Source organism: Amblyomma maculatum, chromosome 3 (assembly GCF_055883805.1).
Source record: "Amblyomma maculatum isolate TAMU_Amacu chromosome 3, ASM5588380v1, whole genome shotgun sequence".
NCBI classification, from domain to species: domain Eukaryota; kingdom Metazoa; phylum Arthropoda; class Arachnida; order Ixodida; family Ixodidae; genus Amblyomma; species Amblyomma maculatum.
Genome location: NC_139346.1, coordinates 147743466 through 147768234, shown reverse-complemented (window position 1 = coordinate 147768234; position 24769 = coordinate 147743466). Strand labels below are relative to the sequence as shown.

Sequence of the window (24769 nt, the reverse complement as noted above, 5' to 3'; positions counted from 1 at the left end):
TGTTCATCCGTGCATCCTTGTCAATCAGCGCTCGTCTTGTCGTCTTCCTTCGTCCCTGTCGTTTTTTTCGCGCTGTTCTACACAATGGATTACCAACATGCCCAAGCTTCTGTTTTAACGCGCAATATGCACATTACTTTGTATGGCTCGGCCCCTCAAGCCGCACGTCTGGTGAGGGCCAATGAGAACCGACATTGCGAACTGTAGGCGATTTGATAAAAGTTTGGCGAAAATCTTGTAATCCACATTTGCCAGTGTGATTGGTCTATAGCCTTCCACTGAGCGTAATTTTTCTTCATCAGTACTCTTTGGAATTAGGACTGTGTGGCATTTTGTAAAAGTCTCGGGAAGGGCTTCTAGATCAAAACTTATCGTGCATACATCTAGCAGGATAGGAGCAAGAACAGTTTTAAAAGCTTTGTAAAATTCAGAGGAAATGCCATCAGGACCAGGCGTTTTTGAGAAAGGTAATTGATCAATTGCCACTTCTGCCTCTTGCTGCGTGAAAGAGCTACTAATTACAGAATAATCATCTTCTGATAAAGGGGTCACCAGGGATGTGAAACGCGAGATGTTAGAATTTCTTACAGGAGGAGTGGCACTAAACAACATCGAGTAATAATCCACGAATGCGGCCGTAACCTCATTCGTACTCGTAACCAATGTGCCATTACGCATAATTCCCGGAATAAGCTTTGCAGTCGCATGATGACGTTCATCAAGCAAAGCTTGCCGCGTCTGCCGTTCGCAGTGCAAAGCACGCTTGACACGAGATCGAATTAAGGCACCCCTGTATCGTTCCGCATCATGCCTTTGTAACTGACTTTTGACTTTAGCAATTTCGTCCGTATATGATCCAGGGGATTCACATTCTAGCTCATAGAGGTTACACAAGTTTTTGTTAAGTGTCTCCTACTGATGTTTCCTGTAGAAAGATTTAATTGAGCCAAGTTCAATTGCTATCGCACGTACTTCCTGCTTGAACATTTCCCAAGCGGCGAACAATGGTAGATTTCTGGAAAACATGATTGGGGCTGTGAGCGCACACGAATGATAAATTCTTGATCATTTACCAGCGATGTGTTTAACTTACAAAGTTCCCACTGCGGCCTAAACTTTGAATGGTCATTGCCGCCGAGCCGGGCTACTACCGTGCTATGATCAGAAAACGAAACCGGTATAGTTTCTCAAACAAGCCAGCGGGAAACTAATGTACAAGATGCATAGATCCGGTATAGACGAGCGTGAGAATGACCCTGAATGTGGGTGAATGATCTAAAAGCACGGCAGGATGCCCCTGTATCAACCAGTCCCGCATCTTCTGTAACACGGAACAAAAGTTCCCCACTCCTGTCACTGCGTGCGTCTGGACTAGAACCATCTATGGGATTGCAAACACAGTTGAAGTCACCCATTAGCACAAGATGTCGGTCACAGTCAAGTAAGCTGGCTATGTGCTCAAGAAAACTTATGCGCTCTGTCACAGTATTAAAAGCATAAACATTAATTATCCGCCATGGTTTCCTAAAAAGTAGAAGATCGCAACATATCAACCGACCTTCGGCGTCGACATTATAGGTTAGGCCAGCAGAAGGCAGCGTCTTTCGCAGAAACAGAAAACAACCTGCCGACAAGCCCACAGCATGTGCAACAATGACATTAAAATCTGCCAAAAAGGGCTGTAGCGCCCTCTCGGTTTCCTCCTCTCTCTCTATCTTCGTCTCTTGGACTGCCACAATATCTAGACGTCTGCTGTGCAAAAGTCTGCGAAGTTGCATCTGTCTCTGGCGAGACCTAAGACCCCGTACATTGAGAGTTGCAAGCACTATCTCTTCAGAGACCGCCATGGTGACAGCACATAGTTTTGTCTACAATTCCATTTGCCTCTCGGAAGACGGCGAAGCCACCTCCGAACCACCGCCAGGCCTCCTCGACCACGAACGCCGGCACTTCCCTTTGTGCTTCGACGCTCGACCGCTACGACGATGCTTGTTGCCAGCTTGATCGTCCTCCTCACTGGACTCGGAGGCACATGATGCACGGCGTTTCAAGACTGGCTCGTCGGCAGCCGCGAGCCCGTCAGCCACAGGAACTTGGCTCTGGTCTGGACGTTGTTGCACAGTAACGGCCACAGGGGTCACAATCTCCGCGGTGACATTCGCTGGGTGTTCGGGAACGATTGGTGGACAGTCTGCGGTTGGCTCCTTGTCCAAAGCTTGACACATCTCGTCCAAGGCCTGAGACGCTGAGTTGTTCTCATTACCCTCGGACGCATGAGCAGTATTTTGTTCCTCAGTATCCTGTGTAGTAGCACTTGAGGACTCGGCCACAACGCCGACAGGAAGGTCGCCAGACGCATCAATTATCTCAGACGCGTCCATGATGTGCTCCCGTAATGCTTCGTCAGGAGGCCGGACTCGGTGCCGAAGCTTGTCCGCGTATGTAACCACACACTCCTCTGCAGTGTGGCCGAAGCGCCGGCAATCTTCGCAACGCGGCGTACGGCAGTGCCGACGAATATGTGCTACACGGTTGCAGCGGAGACAGAGAGGTGGCCGGCCAGGTATCAAAACGAGGCTCTGCACTCCACACACTGTTAGCTGATGTGGAACGTCACCAACGCTAACCCCTTCGGCAAGAGTCAAAGTGACATCTCGGCTGAGCGTCTTCATCTGTTCCATATCGGCAACTTTCCACTTTTACCTCGAAATCGAGGTGACTTTGCCATAAGCTTGTAGAGCTTCACGAATAAAGGAGTCATCCAAGCGTTCAGGCAGCCAGAGAAGTTTCGCCTTTATCTCCTTCGGTACTGGATCCACAACAACACAGCGACGGTTCTTAACCAATAAATCTCCACATGAGACTAGGTTTGCTTTAGAGTGCGCCGATTTACATGTAACCATCCAGACATGCGACATTTGAAATTGTCCAATAGAGCTTATTTATTCCAAATCCACCACGTTCCGAAGGGCGTCTCTGAAGTCTTGGGCACGGTAGGGGTGACCGGCGAGGTCAGCATGCAGAAAAACAGAATCGAAGACAAGCTTACCAGTTGGGAAACGGGGAAGGACAACACGGTAATCATTACTGCTGGCATTAACCTGAGCAGTACCTCGGCCTGAGGCCGATTGAACCTTTGTAGCGGAGAGCATCGTGAAACGCTGCTCGCGCCGCTACCGCGCGCACCACTCTCGCCACAGCCAGGAGTTCGATGCATGAAAGCGGTACAAAAGCGCTTCTAGTGAATGCGGTGTTGCCTTAGAAACGTGCCGTAGAACGTTACACTGCGGTGTATATCGGTAATTATGAGCATGTTACTTACAGAAGTCGCAGTTGCACGAGTAGCGAAGTACGTTTCCGCTACATTTCTTCTGCGCTCTGCGCACATGCAGAGCCATCTTGCGGCAAACACAGAAGAACGCCTCCTCGCAATGTGCGGCGCTGCCCCGACACGTGGCGCGCCACTCGCCCCTGACGTTTCGCCTTGCACCCTCACGGGTTGTAGAATCAAGCGTCTTTCCTTTCTTTAGATCACTATCTTCGCTCACCCGCTTCTCCCCTTCGAGCCGCGCGGGTAGCAGTGCGAGGATGCCCCGATACCCTTGCGTTTAATAAGTTTTTTCGACGAGGTGCACTAACGCTATCGCGTTTACTCTTGAAGGCGAAGCTTAAGCGTCCTCCAAATTTTTTCTTTTCCTTCTTCCTACCGCCACAACAACAACGCAGCCGCCGGCGGTCGGAATCGAACTCGTGTACTCCGGCACAGTAGTCGGGCATTTTATCCACTGCACCATCGCGGTGGGGCAAGCGTCCCGCAACCATGTGCAAATGGTTAGAGTAAACGTTCGTTAAAGTGCTCGGCTGGAGATCCGATGGATCGTGCCACAAGTCTAATTTTTTGTACATGATAGAGTCAGTGATTAAACAACTGATTACTAGATTTGGCTAATAAAGTTTATTACGTTTACCTTAAAGAACCATTATTTTGCTAATTAGTTGAAGGCCGTCAAGATGCAAGCTACGCCGTGTTTTCAAAATTTAATTATTGGCAATACAGTTAGAAATATATAACGTCGAAAATATGTATCATTAGCCTGTAAAGTTTGCTTCCCGCAATGCAAGTTTTTAACAAGGTGTCGCTCGCATATCTAATATAGTAAATGCAGAAACCGTTCGTCTATTTTCTCCTGTAGAAGCAGATGACGTGGTTTCAACGATAATGATGTGCTCAGTGGCGCAAGTCAAGAAATTTACATAGCTGTGAGCGAAATTTAGCAGCTAAAAAGGATAATCTTGCCTTTAGATATTTTTAAATCCATTGCTGTTTCAGAGAATTGGAAACCTTTATTCAGCTTCTATGTTGACGGCCCTCAATTGCTTAATATAATGTCGGCCCTTGCATTCATAACTGAAAGTGCTGATTATATAATTTTTGCTAATTTATCGTTTTTTTTTCACTTAGCTGTACCATGCCTTACGGTTCGCCTTGCTGTAAATCCATCTGCACAGACCGACCTGACCCACCTATAGTAAGAATAAAATAACCATCTCTAAACTATTAAATATATACCCGGTCAAAGCATATAGTTGGCCGCATGCTTTAATTCAACGTGCAAGGAAAATTTCTTTTTCTATTTCAATTTACAACATGCCATAATCATAGTTTGTTTTAGAAAAGGGACGTATATAGTGGAACACTGCATGATATGTAAAAAAAAATGAAATTCAACCTTTTCATTAGATATGGTTTAACCTTCGCAGAAGCAGTATCAAGTATTATTAAAGCCCCGCTTATTTCTTTCGTTTCTCCACCACAGATCCATCCTCATTCCTGTAGTATTCTTATTCGGGCGTGTGCAGTGTCCGTATACATTGCTTCCAAATGTGGGCGTAATAAATGTCTTGTTTAATTTTGCGAACGCACAGCCCGCTCTAAACATCGTTTGTTTCTTAAATATTACGCCCTAGCGCATGTATGTTTGAAGTGTACGCGAATTTTAATAAAAGCCTTGGAAACCATCTACCAAACTAAATTCTCCACTTATCACCTATATCTGCCTCAGGAACTCCCATCATTCGCAACTAGCTTGTAAGAGTACCCCTTTCTGATTGGTTGCTTTTCTTCGCACTCCACTTCAAACTTGAGAGCGTAAACAGTCCTTGCATGCTATATTCGGTAAAGGCTGTACCAATTGATGGCTCTTTCTCTCCGGTGTTTACGGGTCGCACAATAGAACACACGTTTGAAAATGTGTATGTTTATTGACACATGACACTTCAGTGGAAACCGCTGAGCAGAATATAATGTTGAATGTAGGCTTGATACATCTTGTGCAGATTCTGAAAAAAAAAGAGAAAAAACAAATGTGAGGTCCGAGCTTTTTTCCATCATATCCACTAACTGGGAGATTTCGCGCTGCTATACCAGTTTGTTAGCTTAAAAAGTAACCCCTCCGCACGATAAGTCAAAGCCAGTAGGAATATTAGGCGTTTTTGGACTAATTTCGTGAAAGTTATTTGCTTTTGAGCGAGTGCGTAACGAAACCTAGATTTAACCTGATAAAACTGGTCTCAGTATAATGACTCTAATTATCTATTGCGGCCTTAGCTTGTGGATACATGAGATCGTCAGTGTACTCACACTTCTTTTTGCGGAGGAGGGTGGTGTAGTCGAACGGAGAGCCAAGACCATAGCCGTAGTTCAGGCCGTAGCCGAGAAGACCGTGACCGAAGCCGTAGTGGCCGACACCGTAGCCGAGCGTACCAATGCCGTATCCGTAGACTGGAGCTGCGTGAGCCACGGTAGCGACAGCTGGTGCAGCGTGGGCAACGGTGGCCACAGCTGGGGCGTGGTGGACGGTGGTGGTGGCAACAGCTGGGGCAGCGTGGTAAGTGGCGACAGCAGGAGCGGCGGCGTAGGTGGCGACTGGAGCAGCAACAGCGGTAGCGACTGGGGCAGCGTGGTAGGTGGTGGCAACCTTGGTCACAGCTGGAGCGGCGACGACTGGTGCAGCGGCATGGTAAGTGGTAACGGCTGGGGCAGCGTGGTAAGTGGTAACGGCTGGGGCAGCGTGGTAAGTGGCGACAGCTGGAGCGGCGGCGTAGGTGGCGACTGGGGCGGCAACAGCGGTAGCGACTGGGGCGTGGTAGGTGGTGGCAACCTTTGTTACGGCTGGAGCAGTGTAGGTGGCGACGGCTGGAGCAGCGTAGGTGGCGACGGCTGGAGCAGCGTAGGTGGCGACGGCTGGGGCAGCATGTGCCACTGTAGTGACAGCTGGGGCGGCGTGGTACGTGGTAGTGACAGCTGGAGCAGCAGCAACGACTGGAGCAGCGTGGGCGACAGTAGCAACGGCTGGGGCGTGGGCAACGGTGGTGACCGCTGGTGCGTGGTAAGAGGCGATGGCTGGAGCGGCAACATAGGAAGCTCCGTAGCCATAGCCCAAGCCAAGTCCGTAGCCGTAGCCGGTGTATCCAGCGAGAGCGCTGGCGGCCAGAGCCAAGATCAGGCAGACACGGAACTGCGAAGGGGCCAAGAAGTGAGAGAAAATAACCTTTTCTTGACATCAGTAATATTTTTCACACTACTCAAAGAACAAATACTTGATGAAAATTATTTGCTGTTACAAATGCTTACACCCTAATGCTTTCATACCCATTCTTACAGTGATATTTCGCTTTCTCTCCTATTATATTTAGTAACAAATTGGCACCAGAAATTAGGCCACTTGAAAAAGAGAAACCTCCTATGTGCAGAGAGCGCCCTAAATGAAGCTGTATAAGCCTAGGAGGATACCTCGAAGCAAGCGCCTAGATTATTTTTCACAACATATCACTTTTAATGCAGAACCATTGCTACCCGCATTCTTCGACTTTGTCGAAGAGGCTGCAAAGAATCTTTAGAACGTGCGCTTGGAAAGCCTAGCCGCCCGGGGGTTTCGAGCTAAAGTCAAGGTAAAGAGCTCACCTCCAGTGGCCACCAAGTTAGGCCACTGCGCAATCCCCATAGCCGGTTTCGTCAATACTAAGTTGCTAGTCTTTCACGCTGCGCTTCGGTTGTCATCGTCTTCACCTTCTTCATTTCCCCTGACAAAGCTACAATAAATGCTTTCATTACGCCGCTTTCATACCAATAAAACTCTAAAGCATCCACTAAATGTCAACTAAACGTGTCAAATTTTCCCCGACAAAGCTGCACTAAATGCTTTAATTACGCTGCTTTCATACCAATAAACAACTAAAGCATCCACTAAATGTCAACTAAATGTGTCAAGTGATAACAAAGCGAAGCTAAGTAAAGCTAAAATTAGCTAATAGAGGGCTCAGTTTAACTTCTGCGCGTATATCTCTAAGTATTCGAAGTAAACCACCGCTTATTGGTTTTCAATTACTTTTGACTCTTGGACATTTTGTTGTTGCGCTCTAACATTACGCGACAGACCAACATTTTAAAGCAAGCGTGGTAGTTATATCAATAATAAGTTTTGCCATTTAAGAAATGTTGTTCGTAAGCCTTTGCCATGTTGTTACAAGTCCCGTAAACTTCGCCTGCAAGCACGCAAAATAGTGGTTTGATCCTTGTCGAGGCTGCCCCTTTGCGGCGGAGGTCAGAAGAATGGCAGCCGAGTATTGGTCGACTTTAATGCACTTAAAGAACTACAGGTGCTCGAATCTTCCGTAGCAAGGCATATCTCGTACTATGATCTGAGTCACTTCTGTACCTTAAACCTTCTGAACCAATGTAAAGAATTAAGAAACGTATTGGCAAGAAAAAATTCTACCATATTTCTCTTTATGAAAAATACAGATAATTAATATCCGTTAAACTGCAAAATTTCAAAACCAGACTTAGTAAGTCTTACCATGGAAATCTTACGTAAGTCTTATGTGACTTAATATGTCATACCATGCATTTATTATTGCTTCAGTTCTATACCCATATTGAACTCGTAGCTCAGGGCTTTGTCCACAGGAGCGCCTCACAGAAAACTTTTCACAATCTGGCAGCAGTATTTGGGCTCCAAGGTACAGTTATCTGTGAAACCTTTTGTTTTACCCTCCTTCCACCTAAAAATTACACTTGACTGCGGCATAACAGCGATAATTAAAACGTAGGCGCGACAATGAACTTACTACAAACAAGAAGAGCTAGACGCCTCTCAGGAAGCACTAAGTCATACAAAAGTTTAGCTTCGTCGTGCTAAAAAAGTCATGCGCGTCTACAGCCAATATTTAGGCGTGCCGGAATGGAATATATACTTTGTAAGGAAATGAAGATGCGTGCATTCAAAACCTCCCAAACCTCGCAACGCAGCGTCTGAGAGGAAAAGGAAGCTAGCAGAAACTACTCACAGCGATCATTGTTGCACGTACTCCACTCGAAACGGAGGACAGAGGGCTGCTGGCTACAAAGAGGTCGGTTCGCTCCTTTTATTTGAAATCCTAATGGAGAGGGTGCAGTCGTTTCAAACTCATTAAAGAAACATTAATGTATCATGGACAGCACAAACGTACAGCCATGGGCTGACAAAATGTCTCTCGGCTAGGTGTGTCCTGCATCGAAAATTACTGTACTGGAACGCTACCTACAACTACCGTTCCGCCAGCACTTCCTCAGAGCCAACGATCTGCCTTCCTATAGTGCTGTCGAATTACACTCCTTTTTTTTATTTCTCAATTTGTGCCGCCTCACTACTTTAGCAAAGTTCGGCGGTGTTCTCATAAAAATGACCAGGGAACATTACTTTCCCTGAGTATCGAAAAAGCCAGGAATTAGGATTCTCTGTACCATTCCTGTACTTTCCTTTTTACATTTCTATTCTTTTTTTTTTGTGCTGAGAAAGAAACTAAAAATGAAATTTTACATGTATGATGTTGGCCAGCTTGCCTTTAATGAAATCCAGGGTTGGAAAGAGAGTTCCCGTACCCTAAGGGTCGGCAATCAATTAAATCTTCAGGAAACTGGGAGAACGAAGATTGCGTAAGAGGGCACAATTTCTTCCCCGTGATTACCACTGCTCTCATTGCATATATTTATCAATATTCAGGTGGTCTCATCCTTCTTGATGAGAGTTGTTCTTCGAAGTTTCTCTCAGAACTTGCCTCTGCTTTTATTTTCGCATTATCAATGAATAGCTGTTAGTTGCGTAAGGATTATATATGCCGAGAACAAGACATCGCGCCGTACTCATGTGTATTGCATTACGCCCAGAAACAAAGAAAACGGCGCTTGAATGCTAATTCACTTCGGGCCATTCGGATTTCGCTCGTAAACTTGGCCGGGGAACCTGATCGAGTAACGGCTGCTATGTTTCGCTATGAAGAAAAGAGAAATGTACTGGCCGTACTTCCGCTCGGTTGAACTCTTTGCAGACTATCTTTCGTTGCTTTTTTCATAGGTTTACGTTTCTGAACGGTCTTTGTGTGATTTATATTTCTACAACGCTACGTTTAAAGCAGCCCTGCCTATGAACACAACAACGACTGCGGCGGTACACAATCTGAATGTCTACCAATCGCATGAATTGTGAATAATGAAACAATTCTAATTCTTTTAAACTGAGTTCGTTGTTATATTTTATCAAGGTGTGAAGGTGGATTAAAGCTCGTTAAGTCCATTTTCAGAGGCGTCTGGCTGCTTAGAATCACATTTTACAGAGCTACTTTATTGTGCTACTTAAAAGAAAACCACAAATATGAGCAAATATTTGCACAATTACCGATCATAAAGCTGTAATCAAAATAGAAGCTTTGTGCAATAAATAAGGATGTAAGTTACCGAACATTATATTCAGATTGGTACTGAGCCGTAATTTAATTAAAACTTATGTCATGGTGAATACCAATCGAAGAGCTGGAGCACTTCTACAAGAAAGTTTTCTGCTCTTTTCGGAGTAATTGTATTTTAAACTAAGATCCTGAACACAGATCGCATCTTCTAAAAGCAGGTGGGAAGCAATCCCCGAGCCAAGGTCGATCCGTGGCCCAGTCGACTGCTCCGCCGACTACTCCTGAAAACTTCCGGCGGAGCTGCACAGAAGTTTGCATGATATATTCCTTCAGCGGCTCTGCATTTCCGACAGCTTGTCGTCATCCCTGCGCCGGTTTCACCTTCTGCACTTTGTAGCAGACAATCAGTACATTCCGCCGCTGTGGACGCAAATTCCCCGTCGCGAGTGGCGCTCTCTTGGGAACAGCGAGTCGGAGAGCAGCCTCAGCTCGGAGAGCGACTGAAACACTATGCACGAAAACTCTCTGTACACTTGTATTTCGTAAACTTGAGGTCATCCAATCACTGCTCTGCTTTTCTCTACTCTGCACCATAGCATTGTTTTATTCGAAAAAATGCGAAGTAACTCTTACCGTGCGGGCCGCGTTAGGCGTGTAATGGCACTTCATTCATTATTAATAGTTTATTGTGCGCCTATGACAATTCCTGATATATTCTTGTTCTAAGCTTCTCAGTAGAGTTCAAGTGTCATGAAATAAACTCAATCTTCCACCACAATGTTCTTTTCGTTTGCTCTGACTGACTGAGTCCGAACATTTTGCAGACACGAAATACAGTAATTATAAAACCAGTATGTGAATAAACGTGATATATTTTGAAGTAGCCTGCACTAATTTAAGGAGAGAACGTAAGAACCCCAGTTAAAGCAAGAATGAAATCGCCAGTCCAAATTGCATAATATAAGCTTCATTATTCTTGTCTTGCCGAACAATAACAAACTATAATAAAATTACTTTCAGTTGTCCTGGCATAACACTCAGCAGTCATGAAATAGTTACAAAGGCCACGTAAGGCTGCCTACGTACTCTGAAGTTGAAGGCATGACCGCAGTAACAAGATTTTTGTTCGTGTTTTTAATCACTTTATTTCATCTTTCTTTTATGAGAAATATACTGACTGTACCGCGTATTGACCATGTCTGTATTAGATAAAGAGCCTTCTCGACATGTGAGTAGCGCACCGATCTGCAATCCGAAAGGCCCGTTTCAAGTCGCATCCTTTCAAATTAGTCCAAATATTCCCATCTTAATTAACTTCGATTACTTGCAGGAAGCTTCCTGTGAAATTTAACCTCAATCCGGATATTGACCCGTGACGTCACATGTGCCGAGATTGCCTTTCAAAGTTTGCAAGAGTTGATAACTCCGCTTCTCTCTTTTGTGATGATGTCACAGTTCCGTTTGACCAATCTGTACACATTTCTGTCATCAACTGGTGAACCATATAATACTCTCAATTTCAAAACAAGCAGCAGCAGTCCGCAGTAAATGTTTTAACACTGCCATAAGCAATACACATGGGAGACAGGGCTATCAGTGCTAAATTGTAAGGCTAAATTGTAATCATGCAGATGCCGCACAATCCTGCCGAAAGCAGTTTTCGAGAATTTCAATCAGAATGCCTTTAATTTTGATGAAATAAATTGCTTGTTCGGCAGTCAGCTTAGAGATCTGCAGGGGACAGAAAATATTGGCAGGCATTTCTAATCCATAAAGTTTGTACTTAGGAACCCAGAAAAATAAGTTTGGTAAGAGCGAAATTAAAATCCCTTAAATATATACCCTTGCGTAATAATCAGGCGGGGAAAAGAATCTCACACAGCGTGAACTTTGAAATTTATTCCCAGCCTGCACCCTCAAGATCATTTAAGTTCAATAGGCTTTTCCAAACATGTTTCCTTCTCAGCGCTTAGTTCGGTCCCCCCCTATTGAATGCTTCTCTTCTCATCATGCCCCGCTTGCAGGTATGATTTACTACGATGAAATATTTTTCTGTTTTTTGCAATTGCATTTCCCTCTTCCTTGTCTATATTATTTGTTATCTAACGTTCTTAGCCGGTTATGGTACTTCCGCTGAAGCTGTATTGCTTATTATCTCCTTTAACAGAGAGTGTCTCCTTCCGAGAAACACCTGCCAGCGTCCGAATTGCTTTAGAGGGATGACGCATCATCCTGTGGCTGCCGCATTTTTATTTTGTTTTTAAGCAACATCACCGCTTCAAGGCTCAAAGAATTCATAGCTATGGAAACGTAATTTCACTCCTTCTTCTGCACATCTCTCCTTCTTTACCTTTTTTTTCCTCCACCGTTTTATTCTTCGGGAATAAGAACGCATTTAAACCCTGCCAACAATGATTTGCGTTTCCAAGACGAAGTACAGTCTTTTTGTCTAAACGTTGGCTTGTGCTTCCGAACTGACACTCCTCCTCAACCCTTGTTCAGATCTCTTTCATCTATACGTATTCAGATACGCTTGCTTTGCCGCAACATCTGGCGCGAAATGATTATGGCCCTGTGTAAGTCGTTTTATTTGGAGACACTCCTCTGTATATATACTATTTTTTATCTCTTAACATGTTAGGAATAAGTTCTACTTCTTCTTCTTTAAATGAGGCGCAATTTCAAAACTTGTGAGAAGAATGTCTATCGTGACGAATGCACATGAAGCTTGACATATCCATAGGACAATTTTTTTTTCAACTTTTCTAGATTACAAACTATGCAGCCCGACTAAACCTGCCAGTCATTTCATAATCAGCCTTTGAGACCCCAGCTGCTTAGTCAGGGTTTCCGAGTACCCTGGCTATGTCGTATACGTCTAAATTCTCTGCCCCCTTTTTATCTCCTATTCTATAGTGTCACATCACATCACGTTACAGTCATGTCATAGCAAACTCATACTCTTTCGATTAGGACTGTGCTTCTCATAAAGCAGAGCAGTGCCTGGGAGGCCTTCACCCCAGACGATCGCCGTGGCCAGGCACTTAAAATCTTAGTTTCACTCAATGGGCGCCCATCTAGATGCTCCAGCGAACGGCGCAGACACTGCCTTTCCTCACTGTATATCGGGCACTCACAAAGAATGTGGCCTATAGACTCGTCGCATCCACAGTTTGTACATCTAGGGTTGTTTGCCATGCCTATCATAAAAAAATACGAGTTTGTGAATGCTACACCAACCCACAGACATGTCTGTTATGTGACTGTATTAACTTCAACTATCCCTCTCTCACAACTTTTATATCCACTCATCCCCTTCCCCCAGTGCAGGGTAGCAAACCGTTTGCTTTTACTGGTTAACCTCTCTGCCTTTCCTCCTCATCTTCCTCCTCCTCCTATAGTGTCACGCATATTGTTACTTCGAATCCTTTTTCTTGTTCTATAGGGTTTAACTTCCTAATGCGAATCGGACATTAGTGATACTACAGAGAAGGATCTAAAAATTTTGACCACCTGGGATTCTATAACGTGCGCGGTCATTGCACAGTACACAAGCATCTTGCTTTCCACCTGCATTGAAAATGGTCAACTTGACTTAGTTTTGATCCCGTGTATTTGTGTTAAGCAGTCGAGTACCCCTACTAATGAGCAGCCACATTTATTGTCGCAATGTCGATGTGGCGGTCGACGAGTGGCAGTGGCAGCACCCGACTGGACGAATGCTAAGCCTTCTGTCTGACGCGCTTGGTCAGTTTGTGATGCTAAAATACGATTTTACTGCCCATTTTTCGTCAGAATGGACTAGGCTCTGACCACGAGCCTAGCTAAAATAATGAATTAGATTGCGCGTCTATAGGTTAGGTGGGGCTAAGTAGCAATATTTTGCACTATGCTTCATGCCGAGTTTTACCTGGCTCTCCTATAGAGTTTATTGATTCTATTCAGCAGCCTCGCTCTGTTCTCTCCACCGCCCTATCATCATCTTTTTAGCGCGCGCCCACATGTCGCGATCACTCCGTGTAAAAAGCTAGAGCCGTACTGAATCAAGGCTTTTATTCATTCCCCCCGCGCGTCTCAAAATGATAATTTTTTTTTATAAAAACGAAAAACATCATGCTGGCGTATATCTGCCTACACAAAGCTCTTCATTTCCATCGCGGCACAAAGGCCGGATTAGTATTGCCATGCAAAAAAAAAAATAAAAGCATGGGCCCGGGCTTCTCAGTCAACGTATAAAACGCACTGAGCGTAAATGGTAGACGTTGCGAAAGTGATAAATGTAACACTATTCTTAGCGATAGCCTGACGGCAGAAAAAATATAGTCTTCCTAATATACTCTATTTTATTAGGAAATTGTGGCTATAATCGCTATAACACAGCTGCGAACGGTGATGGTAGGAGCACGCGCAGCAATCGAAGAACTCGCGCGGTCGCCGCCACGAAGGAAGGGGAAGGTTGATCTGGGAACTGAGAAGGGGGGGACCTGGTTACGAGGCACAACGCTGATTACGAAGGCGACGCCAACGACGACGCGAAACGCCGAAACAGGCGCAAAAAAAGCTGCGCTTTAAAAACTGGCATGGCGATAGAATTGCATAAACACCTATGAAAACGCACTCCCTCACCTGAACAGGTTTTCGGCACCCTGGTGTAGTGTTTGGCCACAACCTTCTATGCATGCTCTAACAAGCCCCTGGCCCTCTGTCCCTAGCGGCTGCGAAGCAACGGACTACAGACGCGGTCAGACCTGCAACGGAGCAAAGGGTGCTGAGAATCTCTGGCTCCAGAAAGGCCGCTATTGGAAATTGACCTTTGCAACGTTCAACGCTATTACACCAGCTAGTGAGGGTAGTTTCTCATTAACCCATTAGGAACCAGCGTCCATATTGTTACGAGTGGAATTCACGCACCAGTGGGCAACATCATTCGGGAATTGATGGGCACTACTTAATCGCACAGCTCAACACTCAACGTCGTCTTCATCCACACACGCAGACACTTCGTTCTTCACTTACTGAATGCCAGCATGGTACACCACATAACATTACTCCCGCCACAGAAGCACAGTCCCCGTGCGATTGAGGTAAACGAAGCAGGGCGTGAATAATACGGTCCGAGTCGTTTCAGATGCACAATGTCGGAAGTGTGGTGCAGAAGACTTCGGGTTCAGAGATTCGATTTCGTATGTGACGTCAGTGACTCGGCGCAAGATACGGTAGGTGCCTGTGTAGCGTGGTAGAACTTTTTGCTCACAAGCCCACCCGGCGGGATGGGAGCCAGAGCAGAACGAGATAGCCTGGGGCGTAGCGCATATCGCGGTGGTGACTTTTTAGCAGGATTGCTGGGAGCCTTGGGAGGAAAAGGGCCTGTCGCAAGCAATCTGGCGATCATCATTAGCGCGGGAGACGGTGTCACGAGCGTAAGTACTAGTGGCGGCGTCAGTAGAGGGTAGCGATGTATCAAAGGGGAATAATGGTGTCGGCCAAAGAGCAGGTAAAATGGAGAGTAGCCAGCGGTATCATGTCGATATGAGTTATAGGCAAATGTTACAGAGGGTAGATTAATATCCCAATCCCGGTAGTCGCCGGGGACATACATTGATAACATATCTGTGAGCTTATGGCTGAGGCATTCAGTGAGGCCGTTGGTCTGAGGGTGATAGGGCGTGGTAAATTTGTGGCGGACGGTGCACACACGAAGTAGCTCGTCAACCACTCTAGAGAGGAAGCAGCGACCACGATCCGCGAGTAGTTCACGAGGGGCACCATGTTGTAGTATCACGTCGGGGAGGAGGAAATCAGCGACGTCTGTAGCGCAGCTAGTCGGGATCGCGCGGGTAAGAGCGTAACGCGTAGCATAGTCGGTCGCTACGGCGGTCCATTTGTTGCCCGAGGCAGAGACCGGGAAGGGTCCAAGAAAATCAAAATCAACACGGAAAAACGGGTCAGTAGGGATGGAAATTGGCTTCAGGTGTCCAGATGGCAATACGGATGTTTTTTTTCTATTTTTTTACGCTGGCACAACTCACATGCGGCCACATAATGCTGAACAGAGCGATAGAGACCCAGCCTGTAAAAACATTGGCTCACGCTGTCATACGTGCGGGACACGCCAAGATGTCCAGCGGTGGTAGCATCATCAAACTGCTCCAGGATGGTGGAGCGCAGATGTTTAGGTACGACGAGCAAGAGCTCAACGCTATCAGGCCGCATATTGAGGTGGTATAGTGCGTCCTCTTGGAGTACGAACAAGGAGAGGGTAGGATGAGACTGGCTGGTAGCCAATCGGTCGATGATAAACCGGAGCGCAGAGTCCAAGCGCTGTTCGTCAGCTATGTGGGGAAAGGCCAATAAAGACAGGACACATGCGTCAATGTCACAGGCCGTGGAGCTGAGAGGATCGATAAGGTGACGAGATAAGCAGTGCGTATCTTTATGAAGCCGACCAGACTTATAAACCACGGAAAAGATGCATTTTTGCAACCTTAACGCCCAGCGTCCCAAACGTCCAGTAGGGTCTTTGAGTGAAGAAAGCCAGCACAAGGAGGAGGAGGATTGATGTTCTAGTTTGGGATGGGAGAAAGGGGGGTAACGTGGTGCTTTCAACTGTCTCCTCTATTGAGGGAATCACCGCCGTTGCACAAAGCCAGCACAAGGCATGGTGGTCCGTGATAACAGTAAAGGGTCGCCCAAACAAATAAAGGCGCAATTTCACAATAGCCCAAACAAGAGCTAGGCACTCCCTCTTTATGATAGAGTAATTTTGTTCTGCCCTAGATAGTAGGCGGCTGGCATACGCAATCACTCTGGTGCGGCCGCGGTTGCTTTGAGCGAGGAAAGCTCCAATGCCTTTGACCACTTGCGTCAGCGCGGAGTTCGGTAGGGGCCGAAGGGTTGAAATGGGCCAAGACGGGTGGATTGGTGAGAGCAGCGATAAGTTCGGAGAAAGCTGCTTCTTGGTCAGGCCCCCAAGCGAAAGGTGAATCTTTTTTTCAGTAGAGCGGTGAGAGGGCAAGGGCTGCGAAGTTCTGTACGAAACGACGGAAATACAAACACAAGCCGAAAAAATTTCGAACATGAATATATGAACGTAGCGTGGGAAAAGTACGAACGGCGTGATTCTTATCGGGGTCAGGCTGAACACCAGCAGCATTCACTAAGTGGCCAAAAACTTTGATCTCTCGATGGCCGAAACTAAATTTCTTTGAGTTGAGTTGAAGGCCAGCGCGGCGGAACAGCTCGAGAATGATTGAAAGGCGAGAGAGGTGGCTGTCAAAAGTGGACAAGAAAACAATGACTTCGTTTAAATAACACAGAAAAGTCGTCCATTTAAAGCAGCACAGCAACGAATCCATCATGCGTTCGAAAGTTGCAGGGGCGTTACGTAGGCCAAAAGGCATGATTTTAATTTGTAGAGGCCGTCAGGAGCGATAAATGCAGTTTTTTCGCGGTCTCGTTCATCGTTCATTCGCCATTAGCCAGAGTGAAGATCTATGGAGGAAATGTAGCTGGCTCCATGTAAGCATGCTACACCACATAACAATATGAAAAGTGCACTTAGATTATAAAGCGATTGAAGGGGCAGACTGAATATCTATTCAGGTGGATCGCAATTGTTTCGTCACGATGTCTGCTGTCAACCCAAAACCATATACTAAGGTTTTCCGTCCGTCATTATGGCCCGTACAGAAAGTTCAGGGTGGTTGCTTCCCGCCACTTTCATTGCTAAGCGCCTGTTTAAAGTTTGCTCGCGTCCGCGTTTTGCGCCGTATTTTGCCAGTATCAAGTCTCCAGGTGAAGAAAATACGTACATAAATTGTTCTTGTCTTGATTTTCAAGCATTTTGACCGTTTTGCCCTATCGTAAAGCAGACGCTCCTAGTTTTGTAGTACGCTGGGCTCTGCTCTACTGACAACGGCGCTTACTTTTATTGGTCGCTACTAGCTTAGACCCTTTAAAATAAAGAAAACAGTTTTGTTGGCTCAGCTAGGCCTTTACATTACTTCCCATGTTGCCAGTGATGCTGAAGAAAAGCTAAAGGTGACCATAATTCCCTCGGTTCCGTCAAGTTAAAGTGACGAGGAAGATGAGGGCGATAAAGACAACATTATTAAAAGTCATGTTTAGTTGAGAAAATAAAACATTTTTTAGGTTGTGTGCAATTTAGACCGATTTACATGAAAGCTGTGTACTTGTGAAAGTGGAGGCACACTGGAAGTCCACTGCGTTTGCGTTGAGGACATGGGCATTGATACCCCTTTTGCCGTGAAGTTAGTAAAGCTTTAGAACGTAAAGTGGAAGTGCACTCGTTCTAAGTATACCTGGCCGCATAAAATAATAGAGGAAGTCAATGACAGCAAACATGTAGGTCTGAATATGCGATATATTTGCCAAGCCAAATATTCCCACGGCTGTATTCTTCACAACGAGATACTCACCCACATCATTGTTCAGACCGGATACTATCCAAAAGAGAAAAGTGAGGTGAAGAATTTTATTAGCACTGTCTTCTTGACTAATCAATTCAAAACTTTTGAAGAATGTGAACACTATTTGAGCCGCCTATTTGTGTCTCCTTTTCTCACAGTAACTCTCTTCAAGAATCATTCCAGCTGACTGGAAACAGGGCAAGGTGGTTTCAGTCTACAAGTCGGGTAACAGAAACTCACCTTTGAATTACCGCCCTATTTCCTTAACTAGCGCACCGTGTAAAATAATGGAACACGTTATATACTCACAAATCATTAATTTCCTTGACTCAAACAAGTTTGTCCATCCTTCACAACACGGATTTCGCAAGGGCCTCTCATGCGAAACCAAACTATCACTGTTCTTTCATGACTTACATTAATCTCGACCGTAACATGCAGACCGACGCCATTTTTCTAGATTTTGTGAAAGTCTTTGGCAAGTTCCCTCACCGTCGACTATTACTAAAACTTTCGCAGCTCAAACTACACGCTAATATTTTAAAATTAATTGAAGAATTTCTATCTAATCGTGTGCAGTCAGTATATGTTAACGGCCACCTGTCTACGTCCATGCCAGTAACATCCGGCGTCCCGCAAGAATTTGTCATTTGTCCACTTCTATTCTTGATATATATTAATGTCTTGCCCATGCATGTTTACTGCAATATTAGAATGTTGGCGAATAATTGTGTCATTTACGGTACCATTAACAATCGTGATGATCACCACACTCTTAAGGCAGATCTTAACAGTGTACCAAACTGATGAAATTATTGGTTGATGTCCATTAGTCCTACTAAATTCAAACTCGTGTCCTTTCTTCGTCGTCATAACCCTTATCCCTTTTATAACTCGATTCTGACACAGCGATTGAGCTAACAGAATCGTACAAATATCTGGGAATCACCGTCTGTCCTGAACTGTCATGGCGCACTTATATTAGAAACATGATTTCAGCATCAAATACACCATTAGGTTTCTTTAAGCGTCATCTCCGTCTTGCCCCACCTCAGGTAAAGCTGCTCGCATACAAATCACTGGTAGCATCAAAATTAGAATATGCCTCTGCAATCTGCAATCTGCAATCTGGAACCCACATCAAGCATATCTAATCACTGCATTGGAATCTGTTCAAAATCGTGCCACCCAGTCATTCATTCCTCATTCTCCTACGACACCAGTGTTTCAACTTTGAAAGTGAAATCTGGATTGCCACTCCTGTCATTGCGTTACCGCATCGCTAGCGTCGCTCATTTTCACAAGTTTTTTTTTATTCTTCTCTGAATCAAGCACCGTATATCACATCCGCAGCACGCATATCTCACCGCACCAGCCCCCCACTGCAAGTTGCACGCCAGCCTTCGCACACTACTACTTTTTCAGCTTCACTCTTTTCTCGAACAGCTTCAGACCAGAACGGCCTTCCCTATGACATCATCGTCATCGCTTCGCCATCTGTTTTTCAAGCGCATGTAACAGATCATCATCAATGTTAAATAATAATTGCAGTTTTTCACATTTTCAAGCGTATTCCCACCCCGTATGTAACACCCCCTGAAAAGGGTGAATTTAAGGAATAAAACTGAACTGAACTGAACTTACTTTATAGTTTCAAGTAAAACGATGCGTTGGTGCATCCACGAAGAAGCCGGTGTACCTGCTTGCCTCAGTTCAGTCGTTCAGTCGTGTCCGACTCTTCGTGACTCATGGACCATGTTACGCCACGCTTTCCGGTCTCTCACTATCTTCCTAACATCACATAACTTCATCTGCAGTGCCTTGAGGATGCCATCAAACCATCGCGTTCGCTGCCTACCCCTTCTCCGGCGACCATCAACCTTTCCCAACATCAAATCTTTCTCCAGCGACTGCTCTCTTCTCATCAGATGACTAAGGTACCTGAGCTTTAACTTTAGAATTTGACCCTCCAATGAGTAGTTAGGGTTTATGGTCGACAATATCGACTGATTTGATCTTCTGGCAGTCCAAGGAATTCTCAAGAGTCTTCTCTAGAAACACAATTCAAACGCGTCAATTCTTCGGCGGTCAGCCTTTTTCACAGTCCAACTCTCGCATCCATACATCACAACTGGAAAGACCATAGCACGAGTTATACGGATCTTGGATGGCAGACTAATGTCTCTGCTCTTTACTAGGCGGTCAAGGCTAACCATTGCTCTCTTTCCCAGAAGCAGGCGTTTCATAATTTCATAGCTGCAGTCTCCTTCCGAGATAATCTTGGTGCCCAAGAAGAGAAAATCTGTCACAGCTTCCACTTCTTGTCCATTGATGCTCTAGGACTTGATAGGGCAAGACGCCATGATCTTTGTCTTTTTAATGTTCAGTTTAAGCCCAAACTTCTCACTCTCTTCTTGTACGCGCATCAGAAGTCTCTTGAGTTCCACTTCACTTTCTGCCATTAAAGTGGTATTATCCGAGTATCTAAGGTTGTTGATACGTTTTCCAGCAATCTTCACTCCAGCTGAAGACTCGTCCAGACCGGCCTTCCTCATGATGCACTCTGCATATAGGTTAATTAGGCAGGGCGACAGTATGCAGCCTTGTCTCACTCCTTTCTCAATCGGAAACCAATCAGTAAGACCATGCCCAGTTCTGACTGTGGCCTCTTGCCCTTCATACAGGTTCCTGAGGGGACAGATGAGGTGAATTGGAACTTCCATCTTTTGGAGAGCTTGTCACAATCTGCTGTGATCAACGCAGTCAAACGCTTTCGCATACTCAATAAAGCAGAAGTATGTGGATTTCTGGAACTCTCTTGCTTTTTCCATGATCCAGCGAAGGTTGGCAATTTGGTCTCTAGTTCATCTGCCCTTGCGAAACCCATCTTGCACGTCTGGAAGCTCCCGATCCACATACTGCTGCAGCCTACCTTGGAATATTTTCAACATCACCTTGCTAGCATGCGAAATAAGCGCGATCGTGCGATAGTTGGAACAATCTTTGGCACCGCGTTTCTTTGGAATGGGGATGTAAACTGACCTCCTCCAATCCTGTGGCCACTGCAGGGTTGTTCAAATCTTCTGACATAATGTATGCAGAATGTTAACAGCGTCATGGTTAAGGTTTTGAAGCAACTCAGCTGGAATGCCATCAATTCCGCTAGCTTTGCTCTTAGCAAGGCTGGCTAAGGCCCATTCAACTTCACTCTTCAGGATGCCTGGCTCGAGATCAGTAATCACAACCATATTATGTTGGGTTTGCACATTCGGGTCCTTCTTGTACAGTTCTGTGTATTCCTGCCACCTCTTCTTTACCTCTGAGGCTTCAGTGCGGTCCTTGCCTCGTTTGTCATTTATCACGCCCAGCTTAGCACAGAAGCTTCCTTTGATATCTTTGATTGTCTTATACAGAGCTCTTGTGTTCCTTAATTGGCTGTTGTCCTCAACTGCTTCGCACTATATGTTCAGGAAGGCATTCTTATCTCTCCTTGCTATTTTCCGAAAATCCGCATTGAGAACCTTGTATCTTTATCTTTCCCCCATAACTTTTGCCATCCTCCTTTCCTCAGCTGTTTGCAAAGCTTCTTCAGATAACCAGTTTGCTTTCTTGCATTTCTTTTGCTTTGGAACTACCTCAGTAGCAACTTCTTATATTATATCACGAACATCTGTCCACATCTCTTCGGGCTCTCTGTCTTCTAGATCTAATTCTTGAAATCGATTCCTCACTTCCACAGCATATGCTAATGAAATTTGATCTAGATCATACCTGAAAGGCCTTCTAGTTTTCTGCGTTTTCATCAATCGAAGCTTAACTTTTGCAACAAGAAGCTGATGATCGGTGCCACAATCGGCCCCAGGCCTTGTTCTTAATTCTTGTATAGCGCTTCTCCATCTCTGCCGGCAAAGAATATAATCCATCTGATTCCTGCACAGACCGTCCGGTGAAGTCCATGTGTACAGGCGCCTCTTGTGCTGTTGAAAATGAGTATTCGCTATGTTCAGGTTGTTTTCTTGACGAAACTCCACTAGCCTCTGCCCAGCTTCATTTGGCTCGCCAAGACGGAACTTGCCTATAATTCCGGATATTTATTCACTCCCGACCTTAGTATTCCAGTCTCTTATGAGAAAAACGACGTCTGATGATGGGGTGCAGTCTAAAAGGCATTGTAGGTCCGCATAAAATCTCTCAACGTCGGCTTCTTCAGCAGTAGTGGTCGGTGCATAGACTTGGATAACTGTTATGTTGAGAGGGTGACCTTGATCCGAAGTGAAATCATTCGGTCGTTTCTGGGGTTGTACCCTTGCACTGCTTGCCCATTCTTCTGTTTACTATGAGAGCGACCCCATTCCTTCTCTTAGATTCGTGCCCACAATAAAAGACATAATGGTCGCCGGAGTTAAATTCTCCCATTCCGGTCCACTTGAGCTCGCTGATACCCAAGAATCAATGTTCAATCTGTTCATTTCTCGCTTGACGACATCCAGTTTACCTTGCGTCATAGATCTTACATTCCATGTTGCTATGTGATATATCTCCTTGCAACATCGGACTTTCTGGTCGCTTCCCGACACATCCACAACTGAGCGTCCTTTTGTCTATAGCCCAGCCGCTTCATTCGTCCTGGAGCTACTAGGAATCGCCCTTTGTTCATCCCCAGTGGTCGCTTCCCGACACATCCACAACTGAGCGTCCTTTTGGCTTTAGCCCAGCCGATTCATTCGTCCTGGAGCTACTAGGAATCGCCCTTTGTTCATCCCCAGTAACATGTGGGACGCCTTCCAACCTGGGGGGCTCATTTTCCAGCGCCATATTATTAATGGTATTGTGACTGGCCATAGGGCTTTCTTGGCAGGAAATACTGGAGTGGATTGCCATTACCTTCTCTAGTGAATCACATTTTGTCAGAACTCTCTGCCGTGACCTGTCTATCTTGGGTGGCCCTACACAGCAGAGCTCACGACTTCATCGAGTTTCGCAAGCCCCTCCGCCACGACAAGGCAGTGATCCATGAAGGGGACCTGCTTGCCTACAGCGAATTTATTGAAGGAGCAACCGATAGAACGTACAGATTCCGACCATTTATGAATTTTGTCAATAAGCGAACAGCACGCCTTCTTTCACACATTAGACGAGTTTACCCAAGAAACACTTTGGATACGATCTTGCATACAATCTATTAGACGGAAGCGAACTCAGTACGGATACAAGAACTGGATGCTCTGCAGGCTGAGGGCTATTGCTGCTCATGGGACACCTGCTGTCGCAAGTGCAGTCCTTGACATCACAAAAAAAACATTGGAAATGTGTTCTGTCAAACCATCACTCTGGCACTATTTAAGCGGCCCATTCTACGGTCGACTGCTGCACTGTGCAGGTAAATGGCGCTCTCAGCGCTTCTTGCAAGCTCCCTATACTGTGAACATGACCATCAAAACCTATCGGTTTGCCACATTTTTGCAGCAACACTGGCATTCAAAACAGTGAAGCGGTCATCCCGATCGATACACTAATAAACAAAATAATTAGACTTATTGGAAGGGACGGTAATGTGTGAAACAATATATGAAGATTTTCTGGAAATAAACGTTGGAATTGAACTACCTGACCATTTACTGGTGTTGAAGGAGTTTCAATTACTGAGGCATATAGTTTATGTGGCTTGGCATTAATCAAACGCCGAGAGAATTCTTCGATGAAAATTGCTGCACGAAAGAGGGGAGTTGACAGAGGACATTTTCCTCAATTGCCTGCTACTTATTCTTTTGTTATGGGGACGACAATAGGCCAGGTTTACAAACGTTCTAAAGCAACCATTTTATTTGGTGGCGCACCCAACGAGAAAAGAAGCAATCTGTGTGGGCATTATATTAAGCGTAGAGCATATTTTGATTTCACCGCTGACTTTAGGTAATTGGCAGGTCATGTGACTATCCGGCTAGCAGAGACTGCATGCCCACTCATGCCGCGGCGCCGAAAGAGGCATTGCCCGGTGGGCAACATCGGGCACTTTCACATTAAACAGGTTTTTCCAGTGAAAAGAATTGTGCCTACAGCACCGCCAAAGGCAGAGGCGCCCTGGGCCAACACTATAATGGGAATTTGCTCCGGCTGTCGCCCCCTTCGAATGGGAGGGCAATGGGTGCCTCGAAGCACTATTGCCTATTGTAGTGGGCATTATCATGAATGGGCAAGGGCTCTCCTGCCTTTCCCAGTGTTGCAAACATAGGATTCACGTTTTTTCCATTGGCGCGGAAACACGTGCTATGCACCAGAAACATGCACTCAGAGAGGCTGGAAAAGAGACAAGGGAGCAGACTGGGATCAAGTGAACAGTTTGTCTCCCTGTTACTCCTCTGGCTAGTCTTTTTCTAGCCAGGACTCAACTTTAGTCTTTCTACTTTGCACACGGCACGCCTCTCGTCGCAGTTCCTCCTGTCGCGGAGTAATGGCCCGATTTGAGGACCAAAGTGGACGTTACTCTCCCAATAAGACGTTTTTTTTTCTTAAAGTGTAGTGAGTTCCATACAGTTACATACAGCTGAAAACAAAATTGTTTGCTTGCCATAAATTATGTTAACTTTGGGAAGTAGTAAAGCGTGGTTTTGGGA

At 45.5% G+C, this 24769-nt stretch overlaps 1 protein-coding gene and 1 pseudogene across 1 annotated transcript in view; both read right to left on the bottom strand.

The window, feature by feature from the left end:
- Positions 1-1371: 1371 nt before the first annotated feature.
- On the bottom strand, positions 1372-3152 carry LOC146196347 (uncharacterized; annotated as a pseudogene).
- A 2433-nt stretch (positions 3153-5585) lies between these two features.
- The window catches only part of LOC146196346 (uncharacterized), a 53663-nt gene continuing 34479 nt past the window's right edge, over positions 5586-24769 (bottom strand). The window contains exon 6 of the mRNA XM_084596966.1: positions 5586-6424. Coding sequence (XP_084453092.1) covers positions 5586-6424 — 839 coding nt within the window. The remainder of the gene's footprint in view (positions 6425-24769) is intronic.